At 46.9% G+C, this 27,640-nt stretch overlaps 2 protein-coding genes across 10 annotated transcripts in view; both read left to right on the top strand.

Annotated features, from left to right (window-relative positions):
• SCAPER (S-phase cyclin A associated protein in the ER) overlaps positions 1-27,640 on the top strand; it is a 524,758-nt gene that overhangs the window by 306,788 nt on the left and 190,330 nt on the right. The window lies entirely within an intron of this gene.
• On the top strand, positions 20,763-25,538 carry LOC135973757 (uncharacterized). Its single transcript, XM_065558417.1, has 2 exons — positions 20,763-24,257; positions 24,969-25,538. Exons 1-2 carry the CDS (start codon positions 23,681-23,683, stop codon positions 25,442-25,444), a joined length of 1,053 nt encoding a protein of 350 aa, XP_065414489.1. The 5' UTR covers positions 20,763-23,680; the 3' UTR covers positions 25,445-25,538.

The raw sequence follows: 27,640 nt of genomic DNA, 5'->3' as shown, positions 1-27,640 counted from the left end.
GGCTTCTTGCACGTACGTAACCAGGCATGCCAGACTTCGGCTTCGCCCACTCCAGACCTGGGTGTCATCGGTATACCGCCCATATTGGGACAGCCTGAACATGGTGGTCACGGTCCCGAACTCGGTCCTGACCTCCCTCACCTGGTGGCTAGATCACAGTGTGGTTTGCGAGGGGATGCCATTTCACGCCCCACAACCCTCTCTGCACCTGGTCACAGACGCATCATCGCTGGGTTGGGGTGCCCATCTCAACGAACACCATACCCAGGGCCTGTGGACTGCACCCCAGCTATCCCTGCACATCAATGTTCGGGAACTGATGGCGGTGCGTTTGGCGTGCCAAGCATTTCTCAACCTCCTACGTGGCCGCTGTGTGTTAGTTCTCATCGACAACACCACGGCCATGTTTTACATCAACAGGCAAGGAGGAGCACGTTCATCGACTCTATGCCAAGAGGCAATTCGCCTATGGGACTTCTGCATCGCCCACTCAATCCATCTCACGGCATCATTCCTCCCTGGAGTCCAGAACACTTTAGCGGACCGACTCAGCAGGTCCTTTCAGACGCTGATTGCGAGTAATGTGAGTGGTCTATCCGTCCGGACATCATCTATTCCGTTTTCCAGAGGTGGGGGTTTCCCCAGGTAGACCTGTTTGCATCTCGAGCCAACAGGAAGTGCCACGTGTTCTGCTCCCTACAAGGGCGAGCTCCGGGCTCTCTCTCGGATGCGTTTCTCCTCCCCTGGAAAGACCACCTGTTTTATGCCTTCCCTCCATTTCCTCTGGTCCACAAGGTGCTGCTCAAATTACGCAGAGACCAGGCACAAGTAATTCTGGTCGCTCCAGCGTGGCCGAGACAACACTGGTACACCACACTGTTAGAGCTCTCGGTTCAGACACCGATCCCGCTCCCATTGTGTCCAGATCTCATCTCTCAGGACCACGGCCAACTGCGTCACCCCGACCTGCAATCGCTCCACCTCACGGCGTGGTTGCTCCATGGTTCACCCAGGCAGAGCAACAATGCTCGCACTCTGTCCAACAGATTCTGCTGAGCAGTAGGAAGCCTTCAACACGGACCACGTACTTGGCCAAGTGGAAGCGGTTCTCCTGTTGGTGCGAACAAGGAGCCATGTCCCCGTTACAGGCACCCATTCCTCTCATATTGGAATATCTCCTCTCCCTAAAACAGCAAGGTTTGGCGATATCTTCAATTAGAGTTCACCTGGCCGCCATATCGGCTTTTCATCCAGGGGAACGCGCGTCCTCGGTATTCTCTAACCCGATGGTCGTTAGGTTCCTCAAGGGCTTGGACCGGATGTACCCACAACAGCGTCAACCCGTTCCGACGTGGGATCTCAACCTGGTTCTTTCCAAGCTCACAGGTCCTCCATTCGAGCCACTGGCCACCTGTTCACTTCTGTACCTATCCTGGAAGACAGCCTTCCTCGTAGCCATCACCTCAGCAAGGCGCGTTTCTGAACTCAGGGCGCTGACATCCGAGCCCCCTTACACAGTTTTCCATAAGGATAAAGTGCAGTTTCGTCCACATCCTGCCTTTCTTCCTAAGGTGGTCTCTCCGTTTCACATCAATCAGGATATATTTCTCCCAGTCTTCCATCCTAAACCACATGCTACTCGCCATGACCAGCGTTTGCATTCTCTGGACGTACGCAGGGCCCTAGCTTTCTATATTGACCGCACAAGACACTTTAGAAAGACGACGCAACTCTTTGTTGCAGTGGCCGACCGAATGAAAGGCTTACCGGTCTCCTCACAACGCCTATCCTCCTGGATCACGTCTTGCATCCGGACTTGCTATGACCTGGCAGGTGTCTCAACACCGCACCTCACCGCTCACTCCACAAGGGCCCAAGCTTCCTCGACTGCTTTCCTGGCTCAAGTTCCGACCCAGGACATTTGTAGAGCTGCAGTTTGGTCATCAGTCCACACATTTACAGCTCACTATGCACTAGTGCAGCAGTCCAGGGACGATGCTGCATTTGGATCAGCGGTTTTGCACACAGCAATGTCTCACTCCGACCCCACCACCTAAGTTGGGCTTGGGAGTCACCTAATTGGAATCGATATGAGCAAGCACTCGAAGAAGAAAAGACGGTTACTCACCGTTGTAACTGTTGTTCTTCGAGATGTGTTGCTCATATCCATTCCAAACCCGCCCCCCTTTCCCACTGTCGGAGTAGCCAGCAAGAAGGAACTGAGGGGGCGCCGGGTCGGCTGGGGTATATATCCAGCGCCATGAAGGCGCCACTCTAGGGGGCTCCACAGCCGACCCACCAGTGTTGCTAGGGTAGAAAATTCTCCGACGATCGTGCACGCGGCGCGTGCACACCTAATTGGAATGGATATGAGCAACACATCTCGAAGAACAACAGTTACAACGGTGAGTAACCGTCTTTTCTACCTTTTAGCTGCTGGGCCACTGCCTCCCTTTAAAACATGAGGAAATAAAAGTAAAATAGATTTTTCCTTTGTCTCAATGTTATACACCAATCACAGCATTTAATAGCATAGCTCTTCTAGAAAAAGAAACTATGTGAGGGCATCTGCTCTAGTGCCCCAGACTGAGGCCTTGTCTGCAGTAGAGAGCTTACAGTGGCACAGCTGTACCAATACTGCTGTGCTTCTGTAAGAGCTCCCGTGTAACCACTCTATGACGATGGGCGAGAGCTCTCCTGTGGACATAATTAAACCACCCCCAGCGAGTAGTAGTAACTCTTTCGGCGGGAGACACTCTCCCGCCGACATAGCACTGTCCACACTGGCACTTAAGTCACTCGGTGGCCATCTTTTTCACACCCTTGAGTGACATAGTGATAAATGTGCAGACATACCTTGAAAGACATGAATCCACTAGAGCAATGGTGGGCAACCTGTGGGGCGCATGCGGCCCATCAGTGTAATGTGATTGCGGGCCGCGAGACATTTTGCTGATGTTGGCCATCCGCAGGCACTGCCCCCCGCAGCTCCCAGTGGCTGTGGTTCTCTGTTCCTGGCCAATGGGAGCTGTGGGAAGTGGTGCCTGCAGGCGAATGGGCCGCAGGGACTTCCCCAACAAAATTAACCATTCCTATAAACCTCTGTACTCCCTCCTTATTTTCTGGGTGTTGCATATTTGTTATAGCTTGTATTCTGCTAGGATCAATACATACCTCTTGTTCAGTTAGCCTTTCTCCTAAATAGGTAATTTCTCTGAGCCTGAATTTACATTTTTGTTAATTTAGCTTCAGGCCTACTGTTCTAATCCCATCCAATGGTCTTTTTAACCTGTAATGATGTTTCTCTATTGTACTGCCCCAGATGAGAATGTCATGTATATACACTTTTGTGCCTTCAATTCCCTCAAGTTTTATACATAGTTTTATGTAAGGCTTCTGGAGCAGATTTTAGACCAAACAGTAATCAAAGAAAGCAATATCTTCCATGTGGTATAATAAAAGTACATAATTTGGAGATCCTCTCATCTAAAGGAATCTGCCAGAATCCAGATGGTGCATCTAAAGTAATAAAATACTTTGCACCAGCCATATCTGCCAAAATGTTTTCCTTGATAGGTAACTGAAAGTGCTCCCTTTCGATATATTTCTTAAACTCCTTAGTATCTAGGCATAATCGCAGTGTTCCATCCTTTTTTTCTACTATGACTAGTGAGTGCATCCATTCTGTAAGCTCTCGTACTTTTCTAATGATGTCTCTTGTTACTGAACAATGAAGTTCTTCTTTGAGCTTTCTCTCATACTTAGCAGAATATTTCTATACTCCTGCATGTGTGCAGAATTCATGTCTCCTGCAGATTTCTTTGCTTCCTTGCAGAAAAAATTACTTTGACAGGGAAGCAAAGGGAAGCTGCAAGAGCAGTCACGCACCACTGCCTAGCAGCACAGGTACATTGTTTCAGGCACCCGAGACAGCTAACAGAGAGGTAAATCACCGCAGGGCAGGTGACCCCCCAGCCAGTGGCTCCTACCCTGAGCTGGGATCAGCTGCTAGTCCCGGCTGGGCTGGAGGCAGGAGATGATGGGACTTCCTCTTCCCCTGCAAGGAGTTGCTGGGGCTGTGTCATACCTACCCCCAGAAATCTCACGCAGCTGCAGGAAACTCAGCATCCTCCCCTGCTTCCTGCCCCCATCGCTCCTCAGCTGCAGGGGGAGGGGTCACTGTATGGGGAGCTGCTCCCCCATCTGCCCAACTCCCATGCATCTGGACCTCCCATACCCAGACAACCCTGCCAAGCCTCATCTCGTACACCCAGAACTTGCCTAGCACTCCATATTGGAACCCCACCGCACTGAACCTCAACTCCTGCATCTGGAGCCCCCCTGCCTCCAGACCCCCCCCCCCGCACCCAGAGTACCTCCCACTGAGCTCCCTGCACTCAAACCTCCACCCTTATGAGCCCCCCGCACCACCCTGAGCCCCCACATCACTAACCCCCAATTAGCTGCACCCAGCCCCCCCACCCCACGAAGCCCCACTCCCCCACTGAAATCCCCACACCCAGAGCCCTCCGCTGAGCCCCAACTACCTTCACCTGGAAGCCCCTGCAAAGTCCCATTGCCCCTGCACCTGGAATCTCCTCCAATGAGCCTGTGCATCTAGATCCCCCCACTGAGCTGCCTGCACACAGATTGCTCCATACAGAACCCTCTTGTCCCACACCTGGATCACCCCACACTGAGCCCCTTCACACTTGGATCCTGCCTGGTTGAGCCTGCCTACATCTGGTTTGCCTGGTGCAGAGGAGCAGGGCCCCAAGGTATTTCTGGGCACGGGCCAGGCCTTGTGCTGTATCAGGGTTGGGCGCAGCCTCACTGCTGAGTCCGTTTCCTAGGGGCGGGGGTGCTGCAGGGTGATCTCCCACCTTCGTGCAGCCAGTGGTCTGTGCTCCTCACTGCCATACTGGAGCCTATACATTTATTTATTGACAAATAAAACTTGCAGAATTGTGCAGAATTTTAAAATACTGTGTGCAGAATTTTTAATTTTTTGGCGCAGAATGCCCTCAGGAGTAAAGAATTCTAGGGCATGTATGATAGGACAGTTGGTTCTGTTAGTTCAATTTTATGTTCAGTTGCCAGTTTTCCTGTACCCTCTAAAACGTCCTGTTACTGTATGCCTCTGTCCCTTATCTCCTCTACCATGTGCACTCTTTGTATGAGCCCAAGGGCTTGGCATATTTTTAAACCCAGTATAGGTGCTTTGCTCCCTTTAACTATCACAAATTTTATCAATCTATTCCATCTTTTACCTTCACTTCTAGTACACATGTACCTCTAGTAGGAATGACTTCCTCGTTATAAGCTTTCCATTTAATCTGTTTTTAATTTAACCTTTTAACATTAATATATGAAACATTTACCTGAGCACCAGTGTCCAATTTGTAGATTACCAGAGTCCCATTAGTCTCTAAGCAAATTGTCCATTCGTCAGTTCCTTCCACTTCAGATACAGCTACTAAACAGAGCTCCTCTTCTGTGTTGCTGTCTGTGCCATCTTCCTGAATTATTGCAGCAGCATGCATGCTTTGCTTCCTCTTCTGCAGTTGTTAATCCTGGTTGTACGCTTCAGCAAAATCACTGTATTTCTTACAAATATTGTAGTGCTTACCAAAAGCTGTGCATTTTTCAGGTCAGTGTTTGTGTCCACATTTTGTGCAATCCTTGAAGCTGACTCTTGTGAACTCTTGTGCTTTGCTTTGTTCATGCTTCTCTGTGGTTTTTTGTTCTGTAATGACTTACTGCTTGCCAGGATTTATTTTTCTCTTGTCACTCTAATCCAGAGTGGCAGTGTCCTATTTTCCTTTCATTATTTTTATTTTGTTCAGAGTGATTTCAGATGCCTGATAGTCTTACTGCTTTAGCCAAAGTAAGATCAATATCCTCCAATAGTCTTTTTTGCTGCTTTGGACCTCTGATTCCAATTCCAGTTTGATCCCTTATAATTGAATCTGTTAATTGTCCATAGCTGCAGTTTTGGCTCTCTAGCTTCAGCTCTGTTAGGAATTCTTCAAAGGACTCTCTTTCCATTTGTCTTCTAAGGTGAAACTTATACCTTTCAAATGTTTTGCTCTTTTTAGCTGTGCAGTACTCTTCAAAGTTCTGCAAAATTGTGTCATAACTTGCTCTCTCTGCCTGATTTAGTTGCATGCTAATTAAAGACATCTACTGCCAAGTCCTGCAAAGTTTAAGAAGATTGCCATTTTCTGTTGGTTTTCTTTTTCATCATTGCCGGCTGCTTTATATATATATATTATATATATATATTTCAAAACTCTGTTTGAATCTATTCCAAGAGTCTACTGAATTACCTTAGTTCAACTCCTTGGGGGCTTTTACTTGCTCCATGTCCAAAATACTCTTTTATTCCTTCACCACAATCCTCTTTTCTCTGTCCTCTTTCTACCTCACTCTAGTACTATATGTTGCCTTGTGGATACATAAGAAGGAGGCACAGTCCGAACTCTTAGAAGTAAGGCTTTATTAGAACTAATACAGAGTTACATAAGACAAAGGAGAGCCATATGCTCTTGGTTGTGTATCTGGTGAAGTTAACACTAGATTGCTTCTAATCATCCTGTTCTTCCTAGCCTGTCCTGTGCTCTTAAAGGTACAGTACATACTTCTAACAGAGACCTGGTTTAGTAAAGCACCAAAGCATATACTTAAATCCATTCCTCTCAAGCAGAGCATTTCAACATGAACTTAAGTACATACTTTAAGCGTGGGCTTAAATGCTGTCCTGAAACAGGGCCCTAGAGTAGGAGCAAAAGAACTCTGGTGGGAACACCTCCAATTCAGTGTACAACTTGACAGCTACAGCAGAAGATTGAGGGTCACTTAAAAAAAAGTCCTTAATTAATGAATGCATCTGCAGTGCTGTGGCTTACTGTGCCTGTCTAAAATGTTAACCTAAAGCCACCACAGTTATAGTGTAGTACCAGTTTACTGACATTTTAGTTACTAATCTTATACACCTCTACCCCGATGTAACACTGTCCTCGGGAGCCAAAAAATCTTACCGCGTTATAGGTGAAACAGCGTTATAGCGAACTTTCTTTGATCTGCCGGAGTGCGCAGCCCCGCCCCCCCGGAGCGCTGCTTTACCGTGTTATATCCGAATTCGTGTTATATCAGGTCGCATTATATCAGGGTAGAGGTGTATTAAAAAATAATTTGATTTATACCTAAATTTCAGCTGCTTCTATGGGTACAACAATGCAACTATACAGTTGTAGTTTGAGATTTCCCTGGCCTGAGGCCATCTTCACAGTTTTCTTTTTCAGTACTTCAGTAATAAGATATGAATCTTAGAGGTACTCTCATAATAAAGTAGAAAACCTATTACATTTATCCAACTAAGATATATTTTGTGTTCTTTTCATTTGATATGCACAGTTAATGCCAAACTTTGCCTCCCCCACAAATAAAGCATTTAATAATTTAATATTAGGTCTAGTATACTTGAAAGCAAGTTTCCAAAATAATATACAGAAGTAAATAATGTGTTATAGTAGGGCACTGTAATGTTCATAGTCACTAACCACTGAGTTCCAGTTTTAATCAATGAAGGTATCTGTAGTGAACACACTTGCACTACTTAAAGTTATTACTTGTCATCTGTGATGTCTTTATATTATATACACCTTGTCTGTGACCCTTCTTCTTTGACATATAAGATTTTATTTATGCCACCTTTGACCTAATAAAATTCCACCTTTAACCTTTTGCACTTGACACCTCAGATAACTTACTCTTGATCTTTGACACATTTTGTTTTAAGCCTGTTAAGTGTAATAGGTAGTTGCCTAGAAAGAAAGCTTTTATTGTTTTTTTTTTATTATTATTGTAATTTGACCATAGACTTTCTCTAGTGTTGCTTGAGATATCACAGAAAGAATTGGAGCATGTTTAATTTTATCCATGCCATTATCACAAAATTTAAACTATAAAGTATCCCATTAAAAATTTGGAAATTGCTCTGTTAATATGTTATACAAGCATTTAATTTTCATGGTATGAATATTTTAAAAAATTGTTTGACTGCCAGAAGAATGTTAAATGTTCGATGCTGGTTAAAAGTCTGATGCACTACATGAACCCTGAAACACAGATTTTTCTGGGTAGCATGGAAACTGGCTAAAAGTCGATTTTGCCCAGCATGGGAAAAAACAAAATCTTTTGTATTATTTGAGTGCCATGGATTATTTATTATTTGCCATCAAGTCCATGAATTCTAAAATATTGTAAACATTATAAATGTTTGCTTTTAAACTATTGAGATATGAAAATAAATTCCACATTGAAGCAATTTCCTTAATGTGGGTGGAAATACTCATATCTTGTGCAGAGCAGGCATATAACATGATTAGTAGAATTAATTAAATTGTTGTAAATTGGTATATATTTTGCAAAACCCCACAAATTTAAGATAGGTTACTAATGAAGAAATTTAAAGTGAAGAAATATGAAAATACACCTCTACCCCGATATAACGTGACCCGATATAACACGAATTCGGATATAACGCGATAAAGCAGCGCTCTGGGGGGCAGGGCTGCGCGCTCCAGCATATCAAAGCAAGTTCAGTGTAACGCGGTTTCACCTATAACGCGGTAAGATTTTTTTGGCTTCCAAGGACAGCGTTATATCAGGGTAGAGGTGTATATCAATTGTGACAAAGTTCCTCCTCTATCTTGGTGGGTCCTGCGCTTATTGGCGGATTTTCTTGCCTCAGAGATTCACCATGTGGGTTGGGGAACAGCCCAGAGAACTTCCCCTCTGGAAGAACCCACGGTCCAGGTCAATTGGGAGGTTTGGGGGGAACCCGGGCCCGCCCTCTACTCCAGGTTCCAGCCCAGGGCCCTGTGGACTGCAGCTGTCTATAGTGCCTCCTGTAACATCTGCATGACAGCTACAACTCCCTGGGCTACTTCTCCATGGCCTCCTCCAAACATCTTCCTTATTCTCACCACAGGACCTTCCTCCTGGTGTCTGATAACGCTTGTGCTCCTCAGTCCTCGAGCAGCACACCCTCTCACTCTCAGCTCCTTGCACCTCTTGCTCCCAGCTCCTCACACTCGCACCACAAACTGAAGTGAGCTCGTTTTAAAACCCAGGTGCCCTGATTAGCCTGCCTTAATTGATTCTAGCAGCTTCTTCTTAATTGGCTCCAGGTGTCCTAATTAACCTGCCTGCCTTAACTTGTTCTAGCAGGTTCCTGATTACTCTAGCGCAGCCCCTGCTCTCGTCACTCAGGGAACAGAAAACTACTCATCCAGTGACCGGTATATTTGCCCTCTACCAGACTCCTGTACCCCACTGGTCTGGGTCTGTGTCACAATATATATGTGACAAAGCTTCCTTAACATTAACTTTGCCTGTTTTCGTTATTTCTTTCTTTCTCTTCTCTAATCCCCTAAAAAGTATATTTACCTCAGAGCATAAAAGCCACTAATGTGAAATTGTGGTTTAAAATGTTAAAATTAATTAAATTATCTTTGATTCCACTTTCTTCTTCTCACCCTACGTCTGGTCTTTCATTACGGGGTACATCTTGCTCCCATTGAAATAAACAGCAAAACTTTCATTGACTTTGTTGGTGCAGGATTGGACTATACATGATATTTCCTTCCTCATTACATTTCTAGAATTTACCATTTTCTCACTGTTTTGCTGCTAAAACTGTCCATGCCCTGATTATCTCATCTTCATTACAGTGACCGTATCCTGTCTGGCCTGCTTGCCCAACCTTTCTGTCCAAAGTATCTCTTCCCTCTCTTTACATAACCAAGAAAATTCAAGAAGATGGTGGTAATTTGTCTCCTGCCCCATTGCATTTAGCCCCCCATTTTCATATCAGCTTTGATTCAGTAGCGAATTTAAGCATGTACTCATTTTTAATCATATATTTAACCGATGGAGTTAAAGTTAAGCATGTGATTAATTGCTTTGCTTAATCAGGACCCGAGTGCCTGATCCAAAGCCCATTGAAGACAGTGGAAAGACTCCCCACTGGGTTCATTGGGCTATGGATCAGGCCTACTAGGGCCCTATATGCTCTTGCTCTCCCTTATATCTCAGTTTCTTCCCTATTTTCCTCCTTATTTCTCCCTTCTCCTTTGCCAGTGGCTTGTTTATGCCATCTGTTATGTTGTCTCCTATGCTGGAACAGTCCCATAGACTCGTAGACTTTAAGGTCAGAAGGGACCATCATGATCATCTAGTCAGACCTCCTGCACATTGCAAGTCACAGAACCTCACCCACCCACTCCTGTAATAGACCCCTAACCTCTGGCAGAGTTACTGAAGTCCTCAAATCATGGTTTAAATACTTCAAGTTACAGAGAAGTCACCATTTACACTAGTTTAAACCAGCAAGTGACCCATGCCCCATGCTGCAGAGAAAAGCGAACCCCCTCCCCCCCCCAAGGGTCTCTGCCAATCTGACCCAAGGAAAAATTTCTTCCCAACCCCAAATATGGTGATCAGTTGGACCCTGACCACGTGGGCAAGACCCAACAGCCAGACACCTGGGAAAGAATTCTCTGGAGTAACTCAGAGCCCTCCCCATCTAGTGTCCCATCCCTGGCTGTTGGAAATATTTGCTGCTAGCAGTCACAGATTGGCTACATGCGATTGTCTCCCTAATATAGTAATCGCTTCAGCTACCTTCTGTGAACTATTGTCCCATGTCTTGTCTGTGCCTCATCTCATTTAGATGCTAAATTCTTTAAGACAGAGAATATGTCCTTATCTATGTTTTTAAAGCACTCTGTAAATATATGCACTATCTAAATATTTCTAATAATTAAAGTTTGCTTCCAATAGAGTATGAGCTAAACAAATTAGCCATATACCTGGCAAGTTAACTAATCTGTATGTTAAAACTCTGTGTATTCTGAAGACTACTTAATGAAGAAATATTAATGAACATTTATTTGCACAGGTGAAAAATTAAAATATTAGCAAGAGAAGGAAATGACTGTTTTCTGTATTCTGAAATAACATTAAAGAAACAAATAACCATTTTGAATAACATCTTCAGATCAAAGAAAAATACAATCCATTAGCGGAAGGATGAGATAATCGTACTCTGAGTTTATATTGACAGCTTCAAAACTTAGGGATTTATAAAAGAAGATGATTGGCTGGGCCCACCCACATTTCTTTTAAGAAAGGGCAACCAACTCTTTTCTGGAGGCTATCAGGCAGGCCAGGTCTATTCTACAAGCTTTTTCCACCATAACTGTGTCAGTCAGAGAGATGTGATAAGACAGGGATAGGCAACCTTTCAGAAGTGGTGTGCCAAGTCTTCATTTATTCACTTTAATTTAAGGTTTCGCGTGCCGGTAATACATGTTAACGTTTTTTAGAAGATCTCTCTCTATAAGTCTATATTACATAACTAAACTATTGTTGTATGTAAAGTAAACAATGTTTTCAAAATGTTTAAGAACTTCCTTTAAAATTAAATTAAAATGCTGATCTTACGCCGCCAGCCTGCTCAGCCCACTTCCAGCCTGGGGTTCTGTTCACCTAGGCCTGCAGCGGGCTGATCGGGGCGACTCGAGGTCAGGGCAGAGGGCTGGGGGGGTGTGTGGAGGTGCAGGGCAGAAGGCTGGGTGTTGGGGGGAGGTGCAGGGCAGAAGGCTGGGTGTTGGGGGGAGGTCAAGGCAGAGGGCTGGAGTGAGGGGGGAGTGCAGGGCAGAAGGCTGGGTGTGTGTGGGGAGGATCAGGGCAGAGGGCTGGGGTGTGTGTGGAGGTGCAGGGCACAAGGCTGGGTGTGGGGGGGTTCAGGGCAGAGGGCTGGGGGTGTGTGGAGGTGCAGGGCAGAGGGCTGGGGTGTGTGTGGAGGTGCAGGGCACAAGGCTGGGTGTGGGGGGGTTCAGGGCAGAGGGCTGGGGGTGTGTGGAGGTGCAGGGCAGAGGGCTGGGGTGTGTGTGGAGGTGCAGGGCACAAGGCTGGGTGTGGGGGGGTTCAGGGCAGAGGGCTGGGGGGGGTGGAGGTGCAGGGCAGCAGGCTGGGTGTTGGGGGGAGGTGCAGGGCAGAGGGCTTGGGGGTGTGTGGGGGGTGCAGGGCAGAGGGCTGGGGTGCTCGGCTTGTGGGGGTGCCTGAGCGGCTCATGGCAGGGGGCTGGGAGGGATATGCCCTGTTCCACCCCCTTCCCCAAGGCCCGTCCCTACCTCTCTCTGCCTGCTCTACGTAGCAGTGAGCACGCTGCCGCTCAGCTCTGCTCTTCTCCGCTCCCCCTCGCAAGGGTTGTCGCCGGCAGGGAGAGGGGGGAGGAGGAGGAGCCGGAATACACCACGTTATGGGAAGAAACGGGGCGGGGGGGCGTGGCTGCCGCAGGACCAAGCTTCTGCCTCCTGCCCCCACAGGGAAGAGTGGGGGGGGGGGGCTGAGTGGGGGGGGGGGGCGGGACCCCCGCTCTCCCCTGCAGGGGCAGGAGGCAGAAGCTTGGTCCTGCGGCAGCCAAGCTTCCCTCCTGCCACTTCTTCCCCCGCGTGGCGCTTTCCGGCCCCTCCTCCTCCTCCTCCTCCTCTCCTCACCAGGCAGGCAGCGTGCCACTCAAAATCGGCTCGCGTGCCGTAGGTTGCCGACCCCTGTGATAAGACGTGATTTTTGGATGACATAGCTGAGCCTGCAGATGCTCCTAGTGTAGGCGTAGTTATACCAGCAAACTGCTCTTTTGCCGGTATAGTTTATCACTCAGGGAGGGGACTGGAATTAACTATACACCTCTACCTCGATATAATGCTACCCGATATAACACGAATTCAGATATAACACGGTAAAGCAGTGCTCCGGGGGGGCGAGGCTGTGCACTCCGCTGGATCAAAGCAAGTTCCATAAAACATGGTTTCACCTATAACGCGGTAAGATTTTTTGGCTCCCGAGGACAGCGTTATATCGAGGTAGAGGTGTACCATCAAAAGCGTTTTGCTGGTATAGTATATTAGTATAGCTGTACTGGTAAAATCTTCAAAGTGTAAATCTGGCCAAAATCTTTTGCTTTCCTCAACCTTCCTGTGTAATTTAAGTCTTCCAACTAGTATTTAGGGTCTGATAATGAATTCTTAGTTAAACCACACACATTTTATACTAACCTTTGTTTTCTCTTTTCTCTCTATTCTGCTAAAAGAACAGAAATACTTGTGGCACCTTAGAAACTAACAAATTTATTTGAGCATAAATTTTCGTGGGCTACAAATTAGATAGTCTCTAAGATGCCACAAGTACACCTGTTCTTTTTGCTGATACACACTAATACAGCTGCTACTCTGAAATCTATTCTGTTACTTAACAGTTGTAACACCATGCTCCTGAGCGACACAGTTATACCAACCTAATCCCCGGTGTAGACAGCGCTATCTCAACGGGAGAGCTACTTCTATTGACATAGCTACTGTCCCTCGTGGAGATAGGGTACCTACGCCGGCAGGAGAAAAACTCTGCCGTCAGCATAGGTATCATTTTCACTTAGCGCTATAGCAGCGCCACTGCAACTGTAGACAAGCTCTCACAGAAGGCATTGAGTACCAGTACATTCTTAAAGAGGGTCAGACAACCTGAGAATACCAGATACTGTCACACCATTTATTTAATATACTTTTCTATTTAGTGTCTTCTCCAGGTAATTTAGAAATGGTGTTAAAGATAAGTGTGTAAAAGGAAGGAAAATCCTAAAGTTTATAGTAAATCCTCAAGCCTTTCCCATGAAAGGATTTTGGAGGGAAAAAATTTGGGATTTTTCATACTTGACCTTCTGTACTCGTTTTTCATGCTTGCTTCCTTCTGTACTCATAATTTTCTTTCTTGTTTAGACACTCCCTGATTCCTGCACTTAAGTAAATCTTTGAGTAACTATGCTTTTACCAGTGTCGAATTGTATATTTTTTTTCTTTTGCAGACAGCTTAGCAGACATTGGAAAAGGGCCTCTTCTTTTCCATTTTGAGTCAAAACTAAATAAGAGGTTGTTTTTTTTTAACTTTGAAACCTTATATGTTTCCTATATCTTAAAAGTTCTGACTAATCAACATGAAAAATAACATCAGTCCTCCTGCAGTATAAAAACTACTGTTGTTTTCACTGTTTTCACTTAATCTACTGGAAGAATTTGAGGCATTTACACCTTGAGTTAAGTGGTCTTTTAAAAAATATTATATCAGTTTAATGGTTTCTTTTCTTATTTATAATTTGTGTATTCACTGTGTTACACAGCTATTTGAATTGCACTGATCGCCCTGTTTGTCACCACCTTTCTTTTTTCTATGCTTAGTTTCACTTCACGTAGTGTAAGTTTTTGGCATTCAGGCCTTGTCTACACTACAGAGGTTTGTTGCTAAAAGGCAGCTTTTGGTGACAAAACAGTGGAAGCGTACATGAACTCAGCAGCACTGCAGGAATGTGCCCCTCCCCTTTCAAAGCTCCATTCTGACAGCTGAGCGTGCTGCTCTGCTCTGGGCAACAAAGAGCAAATCATTAATATGGAATGCTCCTGCTCTCTCCCACACTAGGAACACAGAGGCAGGCAGGCAGGCAGGGACAGATGTGTGTATGTGTGAGAGAGAGTCAAAGAGAGAGAGAGTGACTGCTGTGCTGTGCAGACCCAGGGACGGAGGCGGGGGCTGATGTCAGGGGTGTCCCTCTCTGCCAGCCTCAGAACTGGTTGCTTCCTGTGCCTGTCTGAATTTACGAGACAGCATGTGGACACACACTGTGTCTCTCCCCACACACATACACATGCTCCCTGTCACACACTTCCCACACACACACACACTCTTCAGTTGAAAAGCAGCTGGCAGTCTCGTAGATGTTCATGGAACATTGGGATTGAGAAACCTGCATCATGTGATGCTGTATCTGCCCCATGAGGCATTGGAAACCCTTCGCAAAGCACTCTGCAGCCAGTTGCACAGTGGGATAGCTATCCACAGTGCACTGCTCTCTGTGTGGCTGCAAGAGCTGCTAGTGTGGATGCACTCTGCCGACACAAGGAGCATAGTGTGGACATGCAACAGCGGTTTAATTAAAGCACTTCAATTAAAATGGCATAACTTTTGGCAACAAAACTCTGCAGTGTAGACATAGTCTTAGTTTCAAACTCTTTTGTCACCAGTTGATCACTCAAGGCTATGTTATATGTCCCTGAGACCTTTTTGATGATGTGAGCTTGATTCTGCAACCTGTACTCAGTGGGAGTAAAGGTTTTAGAATTGTGTCCCAGTTGTCTATATTTCCACTCTTCTTACCTGGGCCATTATGTTTTTTTTCTTTGAATTCTTCAACTACATTTAAAACTTGGACTTGCAGTCACAACACTTGAAGCAGAGTTCAATAATTGCACTGATGTATTTGTTGTTATTCTTTGAGTATGGGTCAGTGTAGGTCCCAGTGTGGATGTAAATGAGCCCAATGTGCATGAGACTTGATTGGTTTTAACTAGCAGAGTCTGGTGGGGCCACACCTGTGCTTTGTGCCGCCTCATGCTCCCGTATAAGGACATAAAGACTGGGGTGCCTCTCCCCCCAGTTCATTCTTATCGCCCATGGTAGCAAGTCAGAACTTAGGCCTGGTCTACACTACAGGTTTAGGTCGAATTTAGCCGCGTTAGGTCGATTTAAAAACAAATGCATCCACACAACCAACCCTATTCCGTCGACCTAAAGAGCTCTTAAAATCGACTTCTGTACTCCTCCCCGACGAGGGAAGGAGGGCTAAAATCAACTTTGCTGGGTCGAATTTGGGGTAGTGTGGATGCAAATCAACGGTATTGGCCTCCAGGAGCTATCCCAGAGTGCTCCATTGTGACCGCTCTGGACAGCACTTTGAACGCCGATGCAGTAACCAGGTACACAGGAAAAGCCCTGGGAACTTTTGAATTTTATTTCCTGTTTGGTCAGCGTGGCGAACTCAGCAGCACAGGTGACCATGTAGTCCTCCCCCGAATCGTAGAGCATAGAATGTTTCTACATTCCCCTATCATCTCCGTAACTGAGGTTATTGCAGATTAGAAGGCGAAAAAAACGCACTTGCGATGACATGTTTTCCAAGCTCTTGCAGTCCTCCCGCACTGATAGGGCACAGCTTAATGCATGGAGGCATTCAGTGGCAGAGCCCAGAAAAGAATTAAGTGAGCGCAAAGCCAGGAAGCAGCCTTGTTATAACAGAGGACATTAATCCTCTAACCCCTCAACTATGTACCCTGCTCACTCCATAGCAGTCTGAGGCCTGGTCTACACTACCGCAGTAAATCGATCTAACTTATGCAACTTCAGTTATGTGACTGCCATAACTGAAGTCGACGTAGTTAGATCCACTTATTGTGGTGGCTACACTGTGATGTGTTGATGGGAGAGCATCTCCCGTAGACTTCCCTTATTTTCTGGGGGAGGTGGAGTACACAAATCGATGGGCAAGTGCTCTTCCATAGATTTAGCATGTCTTCACCAGACCCGCTAAATCGACAGTCACTGCATTGATTGCAGCAGTGTCGATCTACCGGTAAGTGTAGACATGCCCTGAGAGACTGAGTAGACCTAGCAAATACATATACCATCTCAGATTCAGGATCTTAAGCTACTTGCCTCCATCATTACAGTGCTCCAAGTACAAAACTGGTTTGCAGTTCTCCACTTGCAGGACACATGCTTCCACATTGCATTCATCTGGCCCACAGGAAGTACCTCAGGTTCAAGATTGGCCACAGCCACTACTAGTACAAAATTCTGCCTTTTAGACTCTCTACGGCACCAAGAGTGTTCACAAAATGCTTAGCACATCTCAGGAATCAAGGGGTACATGTCCACCCATGTCTATATGATTGACTGATCAGAGGTCTGTCATGGGATGAAACCAATCAGAAGTACCACAGGCTGTGTACCTGTCCTCTCAGTTAGGTCTCCTGGTGAACTGTGAAAAATTGCTTCTCACCTCATCTCAGATGACCAAATTCATAGGAGCAACTCCTAAGTGACATGAGCCTACCCACTGGATGTCAGATTCAAATCCATTCAGTGCTACATACTTTACCTGCAGATGAAATCTTCTGACCACGGTTTGCTCATGCTTAGCCCTCCTGTGACACATGTCTGTGTGTACTTATTTGAAATCTCTTGCCAAACTTTGCTTACAGACATTGCAATAATGGCTGAGGTTGGTGTATTTCCCTAGATAAACAAAGTAGTTGTTGTACCTCTCCAGATGCTACAGGAACTCCCCTGATGGATGATCCTTTCAGCATGCAGAAAGGGGTACCCATCCCCTCCGCATCTCAAATGGTTGTTACAAACACATAAAGGACCAGCTGGGATACTCATTCCCCATCTCGAATGCTTGTTATGGACGCATCAGGGACCAGCTTGGATCACCTGTAAATACAAGATGTGTGATCCCCAGATCACATGAATCTTTATATGAATGTCCTAGGACTGAGAGCCGTAAGACTGGCCTGTACAGCATTTCAGCCTGTTCTCCAGAACTCAGTAGTGCAGATCATAATGTATAAGAGGTTGGTCATGCACTTCATCAACAAGCAGGGTGGTGCATGCACGTTCCAGTTATGTCAGGAGGCCATTGAGCTCTGCAAATAGTGCCAACTGCATGCAGTAAACCCAGCAGCCCTGCATCTTCTGGAGATCAGCAACAGTGTTGCAGACTTGTGTATCCAACCATGAGTTGTCATTACTGGACTCTATATTGGACCCCATCTTTCAGACATGAGGACCCTGACTATAGTAGACCTATTTGCATTGGCAGAGAATACAAAGTGCAAGATGTTCTGTTCCAGGGAAGGCATGACTGCTGGATCCCTCCCAAATGCATTCCTTCTCCAACGGTCCAGGTGTCTCTTCTGTGCATTCCTCCCCTCCCTGGTTCCTCTGATCCCCAGGACAATAGCAAAAATGAGACAGTACAGAGACACAGTGAGCTTTATGGCCTCATTCTGGCCAACACAGTTTTGGGGTTTGAATCTTCTTAAATTATCCAATCAACTTCCCATCCACCTCTCCATCTGTCAAGAAGCACCAACAGACATGTTCAAGAAAATATTGCTTAAAACAGAAAAACCTCGCCAGGAAAACCTATGCCATGAAATGGAAAAGATTTTCCATATGGGCATCCGGGAATAATATGGACCTGGTCAAGACTCCAATACCAAAGGCTGTAAACTACATACTATTTCTGAAGCAAGAATACTATGCATTTAGCTGCCTGAAGGTCAAGGGATAAAAGCTGCAATTTCTGCATACCATGCAGTGGTTCAGTCACAGTCAGTCTTCACACCCCACATGGCAAGAATTCTCAAGGGACTTATGCATTTGTGTCACCCTGTTAGAGACCTGGGATCTCAACATAGTCCTCTTATGACTCATGGAACCCCCATTCAAACCTCTTTCAGAATGCTCCTCATACCATCTCACTATCAAGATGGCCTTCCTAGTAGCCATTATATTGTCCCAAAGAATCAGCAAGATCCAAGCCATCACGGCTGGACTGCTGTATATGACTTTCCATAGAGACACAGTGATAATGAAACCACATCCTAAAATAATTCCAAAGGTAGTATTGGAATTTCATTTGAACCAATCAGTTGCCTTACCAGTCGTCATTCCAAAATCAAACTCCTCTTTGAGGAAAAAAAGAAACTCCATTGTCTAGATGTTTCCAGGACCCTGCTGTACTACATGAACAACACAAAACTTCTCAGATTCTCTCCCTACCTCTTTATACCCATCTCAGGTCAGTCTAAAGGTCTGACAATTTCTTCTCACGGATTGTCAGAGTGGATTATTCACTATAACTCCGCCTGTTGACAGTTTTCTTTGTTGACTTTTCTACAAACATCAGGGCATACTCCATAAGTATTCAGACAGTGTCTTTGGCCTGCTTCAGAAATGTACCAGTTGTCAGGATTTGTAAGGCAGTCATTTGTGAAGCATTATGTGCTTGATATTTTGGCCAGAGCAGGTGGTGGTTTCAGAAAGGCTGAGCTCTAGTCACTATTCTAGTGATATGGCTGCAACTCCTCTCCCTTCTCCAAGGGAGAGTATTGCTTGTCATTCACCTAGACTGGGATCCATACTGACACATACTCAAAGAAAAAAATACAGTTATTTATCCTACAGTAACTGTGATCTTCAAGTTATGTAGTCAATATGGATTCCACAACTCGCACTCTTTTGCCACTGTAGTTGGAGTTCCCAGCTACCACGGACTTCGAAGGGCAAGGGGACTGAGGGAGGGCCACCCTACATTTTATATCCTTGTATGGGAGCATGAGGAGGAACAGGCGCTGCCCTGCCAGGCACTGCTAACTGAAAAACAAAAATCTGGTATTGTGTACATGGGGTGCGGGCGTGCACTGACTACAGTATCTTGAGGAGCCACAGTCTTAGGTTGTTAAATGTATTTTGAAAGAATAAAGAATTACATTTTTAAATTGAAATTAAAATTCTCCAACACCCCAAATCAGAAGTACAAGACACATGACTTTCTACCAGCCCATGGGGACAGGTAACAGATTTCCGTCCCCTCTAAAGGGAACTGATGTGCCTGAATACACCACTTTAAGTTCTTATCTCTAGCAGATGGCGATGTCCAACTAGCCGAGCTTCAGATTTTATTTTGGTTTTTTATTACATGGCTTCAAGCCCTTGTTACTGTCAGAGGGTTAGTTAGCCATGTGCTCTCTGAGGGGTTTGTATTATTTCTCTCCCATTGATTTATTCTGAAGCATTCTGTGGAAGCAAGCTGTGAATCTCAGAATCCCTATATAGGCAGGAATTAGACTGTGAGCAAATGACAAGCCATCCTGGATCCTTTGTTTTGGCTTTCTTCAGTCTTGGAAGCCAGAACAGGGTTTATTTGGTTTTTGGTTTGGTTTGGTTTGGTTCAATTTTGGGGAAAAGTGAGGAAGGGTATTTCAGAGACTTGCTTTATTTTGAGAAAAGAACTAGGCAAAGCATGTGTGGTCCATTGTTGTGTTTGCGTCTCTCAGATTATTCAGTCCGATAGCCTTTTCAGCACAAGAGTTCTTTGGCTTCTTCAGTCCAACTGTGAATACATCTGTTCTGTGAGAACTGCCGTGCTTATTGGTTAATTATAAAGTTTGTTCTGGGATCCAGTTTGCATAGTGTTCCTCAGTACTTTATACATCAATTTTAGTCTTTTTGTACTTTGAGCAGTAACTGGCAAATTGTACCTTAATAGTAAGATTGTTTATTGACTGTGTCTTTAACTGTGATAGATCAGTGCTAGAAGCCCAGCCTGTGATTTGGCTTGGATCTCATTAAATGTTCCCTGAGTCATCAGTGATAGTGGAACTGCTGCTGCTAGCAGGGCCAGCTGTATTCTCATTTCCCCTTTCCATCCCACTTGTCCCTGCAGCTTAGCTAATGCTGTCAGTGCTCCCCCTTCCCCCCAATGTCTCTTTAGTCTCATGGCAGTTCTCAGATTGCATTACTGGTCTTGAGGATGGGCCTATTCACATCCAATAAACTGATTTCTAATTCTCATGGAAGGAACACCTCTACATACTCCCACAGTAACTCCTCACTTAAAGTTGATCCGGTTAATGTTGTTTCGTTGTTACGTTGCTGATAGTTAGGGAACATGCTCCTTTAAAGTTGTGCAGTGCTCCCTTCTAACGTTGTTTGGCAGCCGCCTGCTTTGTCCACTGCTTGCAGGAAGAGCAGCCCATTGCAGCTAGCTGGTGGGGGCTTGGAACCAGGGTGGACTGGCAGCCCCCTACCAGCTCCCTGATCCCCTAAGTTCCCTGTGCAGCAGCTGCCCAGCTGGCTAGCAGTTGCAGCTGTCACTCCCCCCACTGCCATGTTCTGCTCCTGCCCTCTCCCTTGGAGCTGCTCCCCGAGACTCCTGCTTGCTGTGCGGGGGGGGGGGGGAGGGGACGAAGAGGGGGGCCAATGTCAGGGTGTTCCCCTCCCCCCTGTTCCTGCATCCCGCTTACCCCATCTTCCGTAGAGCAGGGGACACACACGACAGGGCTCAGGACAGAGGGAGCTTGCTGGCAGAGGCAGCTGCGGTCTCAGCAAGTTGATCTAATTAACAAGGCAGTGTACTTAAAGGGGAAATGCGCATCTCTCTCTCTCTCTCACACACACACACACACACACACACACACACACACACACAGTGTGTGTGTGTCTGTCTGGGATGCTCTCTTCCCTCCCTCCATTCCTGCTGCCTTGTAGACCATGAGAGTTAACCCTTGAGAGCTCATCCAATTGCTAGTTCATCATTTAGCAGTAAGGCATTCCCTGGAAAATATCCCACCCTCTGACTCCTCCGCCTCAACCAAGCTTCATAATCATCATCACTGTGTACCAGTATTAAAGTGCTTGTTTAAAACTTATACTCTGTGTGTGTGTGTGTATTGTGATAGACCTAGACCAGTTGGGAACAGCAGAGTAGCAGAAGGGAGATATACTGGCCACTGGATAAGTAGTTTTCTGTTCCCTGAGTGACCAGAGCAGGGGCTGCTCCAGGCTAATAGACCACCTGACTCCAATTAACCTTCTAAGAGTCAGGTGAGGCAGTTAAGCCCCTGACTCTAATTAAGGCCCCTCTGATGCTATAAAAGGGCTCATTCCAGTTAAGCCAGGGGGAATCAGAGGAGAGGAAGTGTGTGAGAGGAACTGGGAGCAAGAGTTGTGCAAGAAGCTGAGAGTGAGTAGGCGTACTGCTGGAGGACGGAGAAGTACAAGCGTTATCAGACATCAGGAGGAAGGTCCGGTGGTGAGGACAAAGAAGGTATTGGGAGGAGGCCATGGGAAAGTAGCCCAGGGAGTTGTAGGTGTCATGCAACTGTACCAGGAGGCACTCTAAACAGCTACACTCCACAGGGCCCTGGGCTGGAACTCAGAATAGAGGGCAGGCCCGGGTTCCCGCCATATCTCCCAACTCCTGATCAAACACAGGAGGAATTGACCTGGACTATAGCTTCTACCAGAGGGGAAGGTCTCTGGACTGTTTCCTGACCCACAGGGTGAATCTGTGAAGGGAGCAAATCCCCCAATAAGCGCAGGACCCACCAAGGTAGAGGAGGAACTTTGTCACAATATATATATATATATTTATATATATAAAATATAGTCTTTTCTCTGGTGAAAAAAAATTCCCTGGAACCTAACCCCCTCATTTACATTAATTCTTATGGGGAAATTGGATTCCCTTAACATCATTTCGCTTTAAAGTCGCATTTTTCAGGAACATAACTACAATGTTAAGTGAGGAGTTATTGTTCTTCCTTTCTGGTCTCAGGGAATATGGGGAGAGATGTACCTTCCTGGGTGCATACCTGGTTGGAAAACCATTCCCACAGAGTACTTATCAGTAGTTCACAGTCATGCTGGAAGGGTATAATGAGCAGGGTCCCGCAGGGATCAGTTCTGGGTCCGGTTCTGTTCCATATCTTCATCAGTGATTTAGATAATGGCAGAGAGAGTTTAAAGTTTGCGGATGATATCAAGCTGGGAGGGGTTGCAAGTGCTTTGGAGAATAGGATTAAAATTCAAAATGACCTGGACAAACTGGAGAAATGATCTGAAGTAAATAGGATGAAATTCAATAAGAATAAATGCAAAGTACTCCACTTAGGAAGGAACAATCAGTTGCACACATACAAAATGGAAAATGACTGCCTAGGAAGGAGTACTGCAGAAAGGGATCTGGGGGTCATACTGGACCACAAACTAAATATGAGTCAACAGTGTAACACTGTTGCAAAAAAGCAACATTCTGGGGCTGTATTAGCAGGAGTGTTGTAAGCAAGACACGAGAAGTAATTCTTCCACTCTATTCTGTGCTGTTTAGGCCTCGGAGTATTGTGTCCATTTCAGGAAAGATGTGGACAAATTAGAGAAAGGCCAGAGAAGAGCAACAAAAATAATTAAAGGGCTAGAAAGCATGACCTATGAGGGAAGATTGAAAAAATTGGGTTGTTTAGTCTGGAAAAGAGAAGACTGAGAGGGGACATGATAACAGTTTTCAAGTACATAAAAGGTTGTTACAAGGAGGAGGGAGAAAATTTGTTCTTCTTAACCGCTGAGGATAGGACAAGAAGCAGTGGGTTTAAATTGCAACAATGGAGGTTTAGGTTGGACATCAGGAAAAACTTCCCAACTGTCACAGTGGTTAAGCACTGGAATAAATTGCGTAGGGAGGTTGTGGAATCTCCATCATTGGAGATTTTTAAGAGCAGGTTAGACAAACATCTGTCAGGGATGGTCTAGATAATACTTAGGCCTGGTCTACACTAGGCGTTTATGTCGAAGTTAGCGCCGTTAAATCGAATTAACCCTGCACCCGTCCACACTGCGATGCTATTTATTTCGACATAGAGGTCTCTTTAATTCGACTTCTGTACTCCTCCCCGACGAGGGGAGTAGCGCTAAATTCGACATGGCCATGTCGAATTAGGCTAGGTGTGGATGGAAATCGACGCTAATAGCTCCGGGAGCTATCCCACAGTGCACCACTCTGTTGACGCTCTGGACAGCAGTGCGAGCTCGGATGCTCTGACCAGCCACACAGGAAAAGCCCCGGGAAAATTTGAATTTGAATTCCTTTTCCTGTCTGGCCAGTTTGAATCTCATTTCCTGTCTGGACATCGTGGCGAGCACAGCAGCACTGGCAACGATGCAGAGCTCTCCAGCAGTGATGGCCGTGCAGTCTGGGAATAGAAAGAGAGCCCCAGCATGGACTGATCGTGAAGTCTTGGATCTCATCGCTGTGTGGGGCGATGAGTCCGTGCTTTCCGAGCTGCGATCCAAAAGAAGGAATGCAAAGATCTACGAGAAGATCTCTAAAGACATGGCAGAGAGAGGATACAGCCGGGATGCAACGCAGTGCCGCGTGAAAATCAAGGAGCTGAGACAAGGCTACCAGAAGACCAAAGAGGCAAACGGACGCTCCGGATCCCATCCCCAGACATCCCGTTTCTACGAGGCACTGCATTCCATCCTCGGTGCTGCCGCCACCACTACCCCACCAGTGACCGTGGACTCTGAGGATGGGATACTGTCCACGGCCGGTTCCTCGGACATGTTAGGGGACGGGGAAGATGAGGAAGGAGATGAGGAGGGCGAGGCAGTCGGCAGCTCTCACAACGCTGATTTCCCCGACAGCCAGGATCTCTTCATCACCCTTACAGAGATCCCCTACGAAGCGTCCCCAGCCGTTACCCCGGACACAGAATCTGGTGAAGGATCAGCCAGTAAGTGTTGTAAACATCTAAACATTTATTTTTAACAAAACAGGAATATTAACAATTAAAAGAATGGGTTGTTCATGATTAGTGTGCCCTAGGCGCTTAACGGTTTAGTAAGGGGCAGTGCAAGTTTTGAAAAGAAATCTAGCAATGTCCGGTTTTCAGTGATTGTCCTGCACAAGCCGCTCTACTGTTTATTCCCTGCTACTGCAGCTACAGTAAAATGCGGTCTATGTGTCCGGGGATAGAGCAGTAATCCTCCTGGGACATCTCGATGAAGCTCTCCTGGAGGTAACTTGAAAGCCGTTGCATGAGGTTCTTGGGGAGAGCGGCCTTATTGGGTCCTCCGAAGTACGACACGTTGCCGCGCCACGAGATTATCAAGTACTCGGGGATCATTGCTCTGCACAGCAGGGCGGCATACGGCCCTGGTCTTTGGAGGCTTTCCCGGAGCATTCTCTCTTTGTTTTAAACTGCCACAAGTGTACGGCTTACCATGTCTGCCTGCAACAGAAATTCCGTTGTGCTGCCTCGCTTCTCAAATGTGCTGTTCAAGACCCCAGGCACTGAATGCGAAGGCCGAGAATTCGACCTTGTGCTGAGTGCGCATGTGAAAGGTGCTGTGCATGGTCTTGTTCACAGAGAAAGACTATGTTCTTTGTTCACAACTACATTTATCTTTCTGAGGAATTCACTCCCTTTTTCCCATTTCCACAGCCCCGTCTGCGACTGTCTCACAACCTAGCCTGGAATCACACTCCCAGAGGCTAGCGCGGATTAGGCGTAGGAAGAAGAGGACACGGGAGGACATGTTCTCTGAGCTTATGGCCTCTTCCCAAGCCCAGGCAGCACAGCAGACCCAGTGGCGGGAGAACTTGACCCGAATGCACCAAGCCAACATGGATCGGGAGGAGAGGTGGCGGCAGGAAGACCAGCAGGCGACTCAAACGCTGCTTGGACTACTGAGGGAGCAAACGGACACGCTCCGGCGCCTTGTGGATGTTCTGCAGGAACGGAGGCAGGAGGACAGAGCCCCGCTGCAGTCCATCTCTAACCGCCCTCCCCCGCCACCAAGTCCCATACCCACCTCACCCAAAGTGCAAAGAAGGAGAGGCGGCAGAGTCCCTGCTAAGTCTCACTCCACCCCTGCAGAGAGCTCTAGTAGCAGAAGGCTCTCATTTCCCAAAATTTGAAAAGTTCTTTCCTTCCCGCCTGACACAAGCCCCCGTCCAAGTTTCACCTCCCAATGCCATGTGTAGTTGATAATAAAAAATTCGTTTCTGTTAACTACTGTTTCAATCATGTTCTTTTGGAGGAGGAGGGGAAAGGGGGTTGGTAATTGGACAGGACAGTCTCCTTTGGCAGGGTACATAGTCGGGGGCAGGCACAGCAGCAGGGCACATACACAGTGCAGTGATGCAGTGACTAGTTGCCCCGGTTAGTCTGGGAGGTTGTTTTGATGTAATGTTGGGGGGGGGGGTTGCTCTGTGACTTTGTGGCGGGGGAGGGCAGTTACAGATCTTAAGCGCCGGTCCTTAGGCAGGATCACAGAGCCACACAGCATGGGATCTGTAACCGTCCTCCCCCTGCCACAAAGTCAAATAGACCCCCCATACACACAGTCCCGATCAGGAGGGTTGACAGGCTCCGTTGAAACAAGCATCCCACCGCAGCGGAGCCTGTCAATCCTTGAGTTTAGAAGCTGCATTCGCGTCACAACACTACACCCGCCCCGCACCACAGTCTGCGTCCCAGTTTTAAAAAATTCCTGCGAAAACAGTATTAAAGAAAACGGTGTGCTTTAACAAAGTAGAACTATTTTTATTTCGACACGTGTGTTGGAGGGGGGGTGAAGGGGGTATGTAACTGGATAGGATAGTCAACATTACCTGGGTAAAGAAACGGGGGCAGGTTTAGCTTCTCAGTACACAAACTATAAAGTCACAGGTTACCCTGCTCACTCAGGAACTTTGCTTTCAAAGCCTCCCGGATGCACAGCGCTTCCCACTGGTCTCTTCTAATCGCCCGGCTGTCTGGCTGTGAGTAATCACCAGCCAGGCTATTTTCCTCAACCTCCCACCCCGCCATAAAGGTCTCCCCCTTGCTCTCACAGAGATTGTGGAGCACACAGCAAGCTGCTATAACAATGGGGATATTGGTTTCGCTGAGATCACAGCGAGTCAGTAAGCTTCTCCATCTCCCCTTGAGACGGCCAAAAGCACACTCCACCACCATTCTGCCCTTGCTCAGACGGTAGTTGAAGAGTTCTTTTTCAGTGTCCAGGGCGCCAGTATAGGGCTTCATGAGCCAGGGCATTAGCGGGTAGGCTGGGTCCCTGAGGATGACTATAGGCATCTCCACATCCCCAACAGTTATTTTGTGGTCCGGGAAGTAAATACCTTGTTGCAGCCGTCTAAACAGACCAGAGTTCCTGAAAACACGAGCGTCATGAACCTTGCCCGGCCATCCCACGTAGATGTTGGTAAAACGTCCCCTGTGGTCCACCAGTGCTTGCAGCACCATGGAAAAGTATCCCTTTCGGTTAATGTACTGGGTGGCCTGGTGGTCCGGTGCCAGGATAGGGATGTGAGTTCCATCTATGGCCCCACCGCAGTTTGGGAATCCCATCGCTGCGAAGCCATCTATGATCGCCTCCACGTTTCCCAGGGTCACTACCTTTGGCAGCAGTACATCAACGATTGCCTTGGCTACTTGCATCACAACAACCCCCACGGTAGATTTGCCCACCCCAAACTGGTTCGCGACTGACCGGTAGCTGTCTGGCATTGCAAGCTTCCAGAGGGCTATGGCCACTCGCTTCTGTACACTCAGTGCAGCTCGCAACCGGGTGTCACTGCGCTTCAGGGCAGGGGACAGCAACTCACAAAGTTCCAGGAAAGTTCCCTTCCGCATGCGAAAGTTTCGCAGCCACTGGGATTCATCCCAGACCTGCAGCACTATGCGGTCCCACCACTCAGTGCTTGTTTCCCGTGCCCAGAATCGCCGTTCCACGGCATCAACATGACCCATTGCCACTGAGATGTCCTCGGCGCTGGGTCGCCTGCTTTCTGACAGGTCTGTGCTACTCTCAGACTTCAGGACATCACCGCGGTGCCGTAGCCTCCTCGCCTGACTTTTCTGCATCTGCCTCAGGGAAACCTTTATGATAAGCTGCGAGACGTTGAGAGCGGCCACAACTGCAGCGATGGTCGCAGCGGGCTCCATGCTCGGAGTACAGTGGCGTCCGCGCTGTCAATGACTGGAAAAGCGCGCGAACTGTTTTCCCGCCGGCGCTTTCAGGGAGGGAGGGCGGGAGTGATGGACGGATGACGACAGTTTCCCAAAAGCACCCTCGACTCATTTTGTTACCCAGAAGGCATTGCCGGCTA

The sequence above is a fragment of the Chrysemys picta genome, chromosome 10, assembly GCF_011386835.1.
Source record: "Chrysemys picta bellii isolate R12L10 chromosome 10, ASM1138683v2, whole genome shotgun sequence".
Taxonomy (NCBI): domain Eukaryota; kingdom Metazoa; phylum Chordata; order Testudines; family Emydidae; genus Chrysemys; species Chrysemys picta.
Note: the sequence above shows the minus strand (reverse complement) of the source record. Positions and strands in the feature narration are given on the sequence as shown.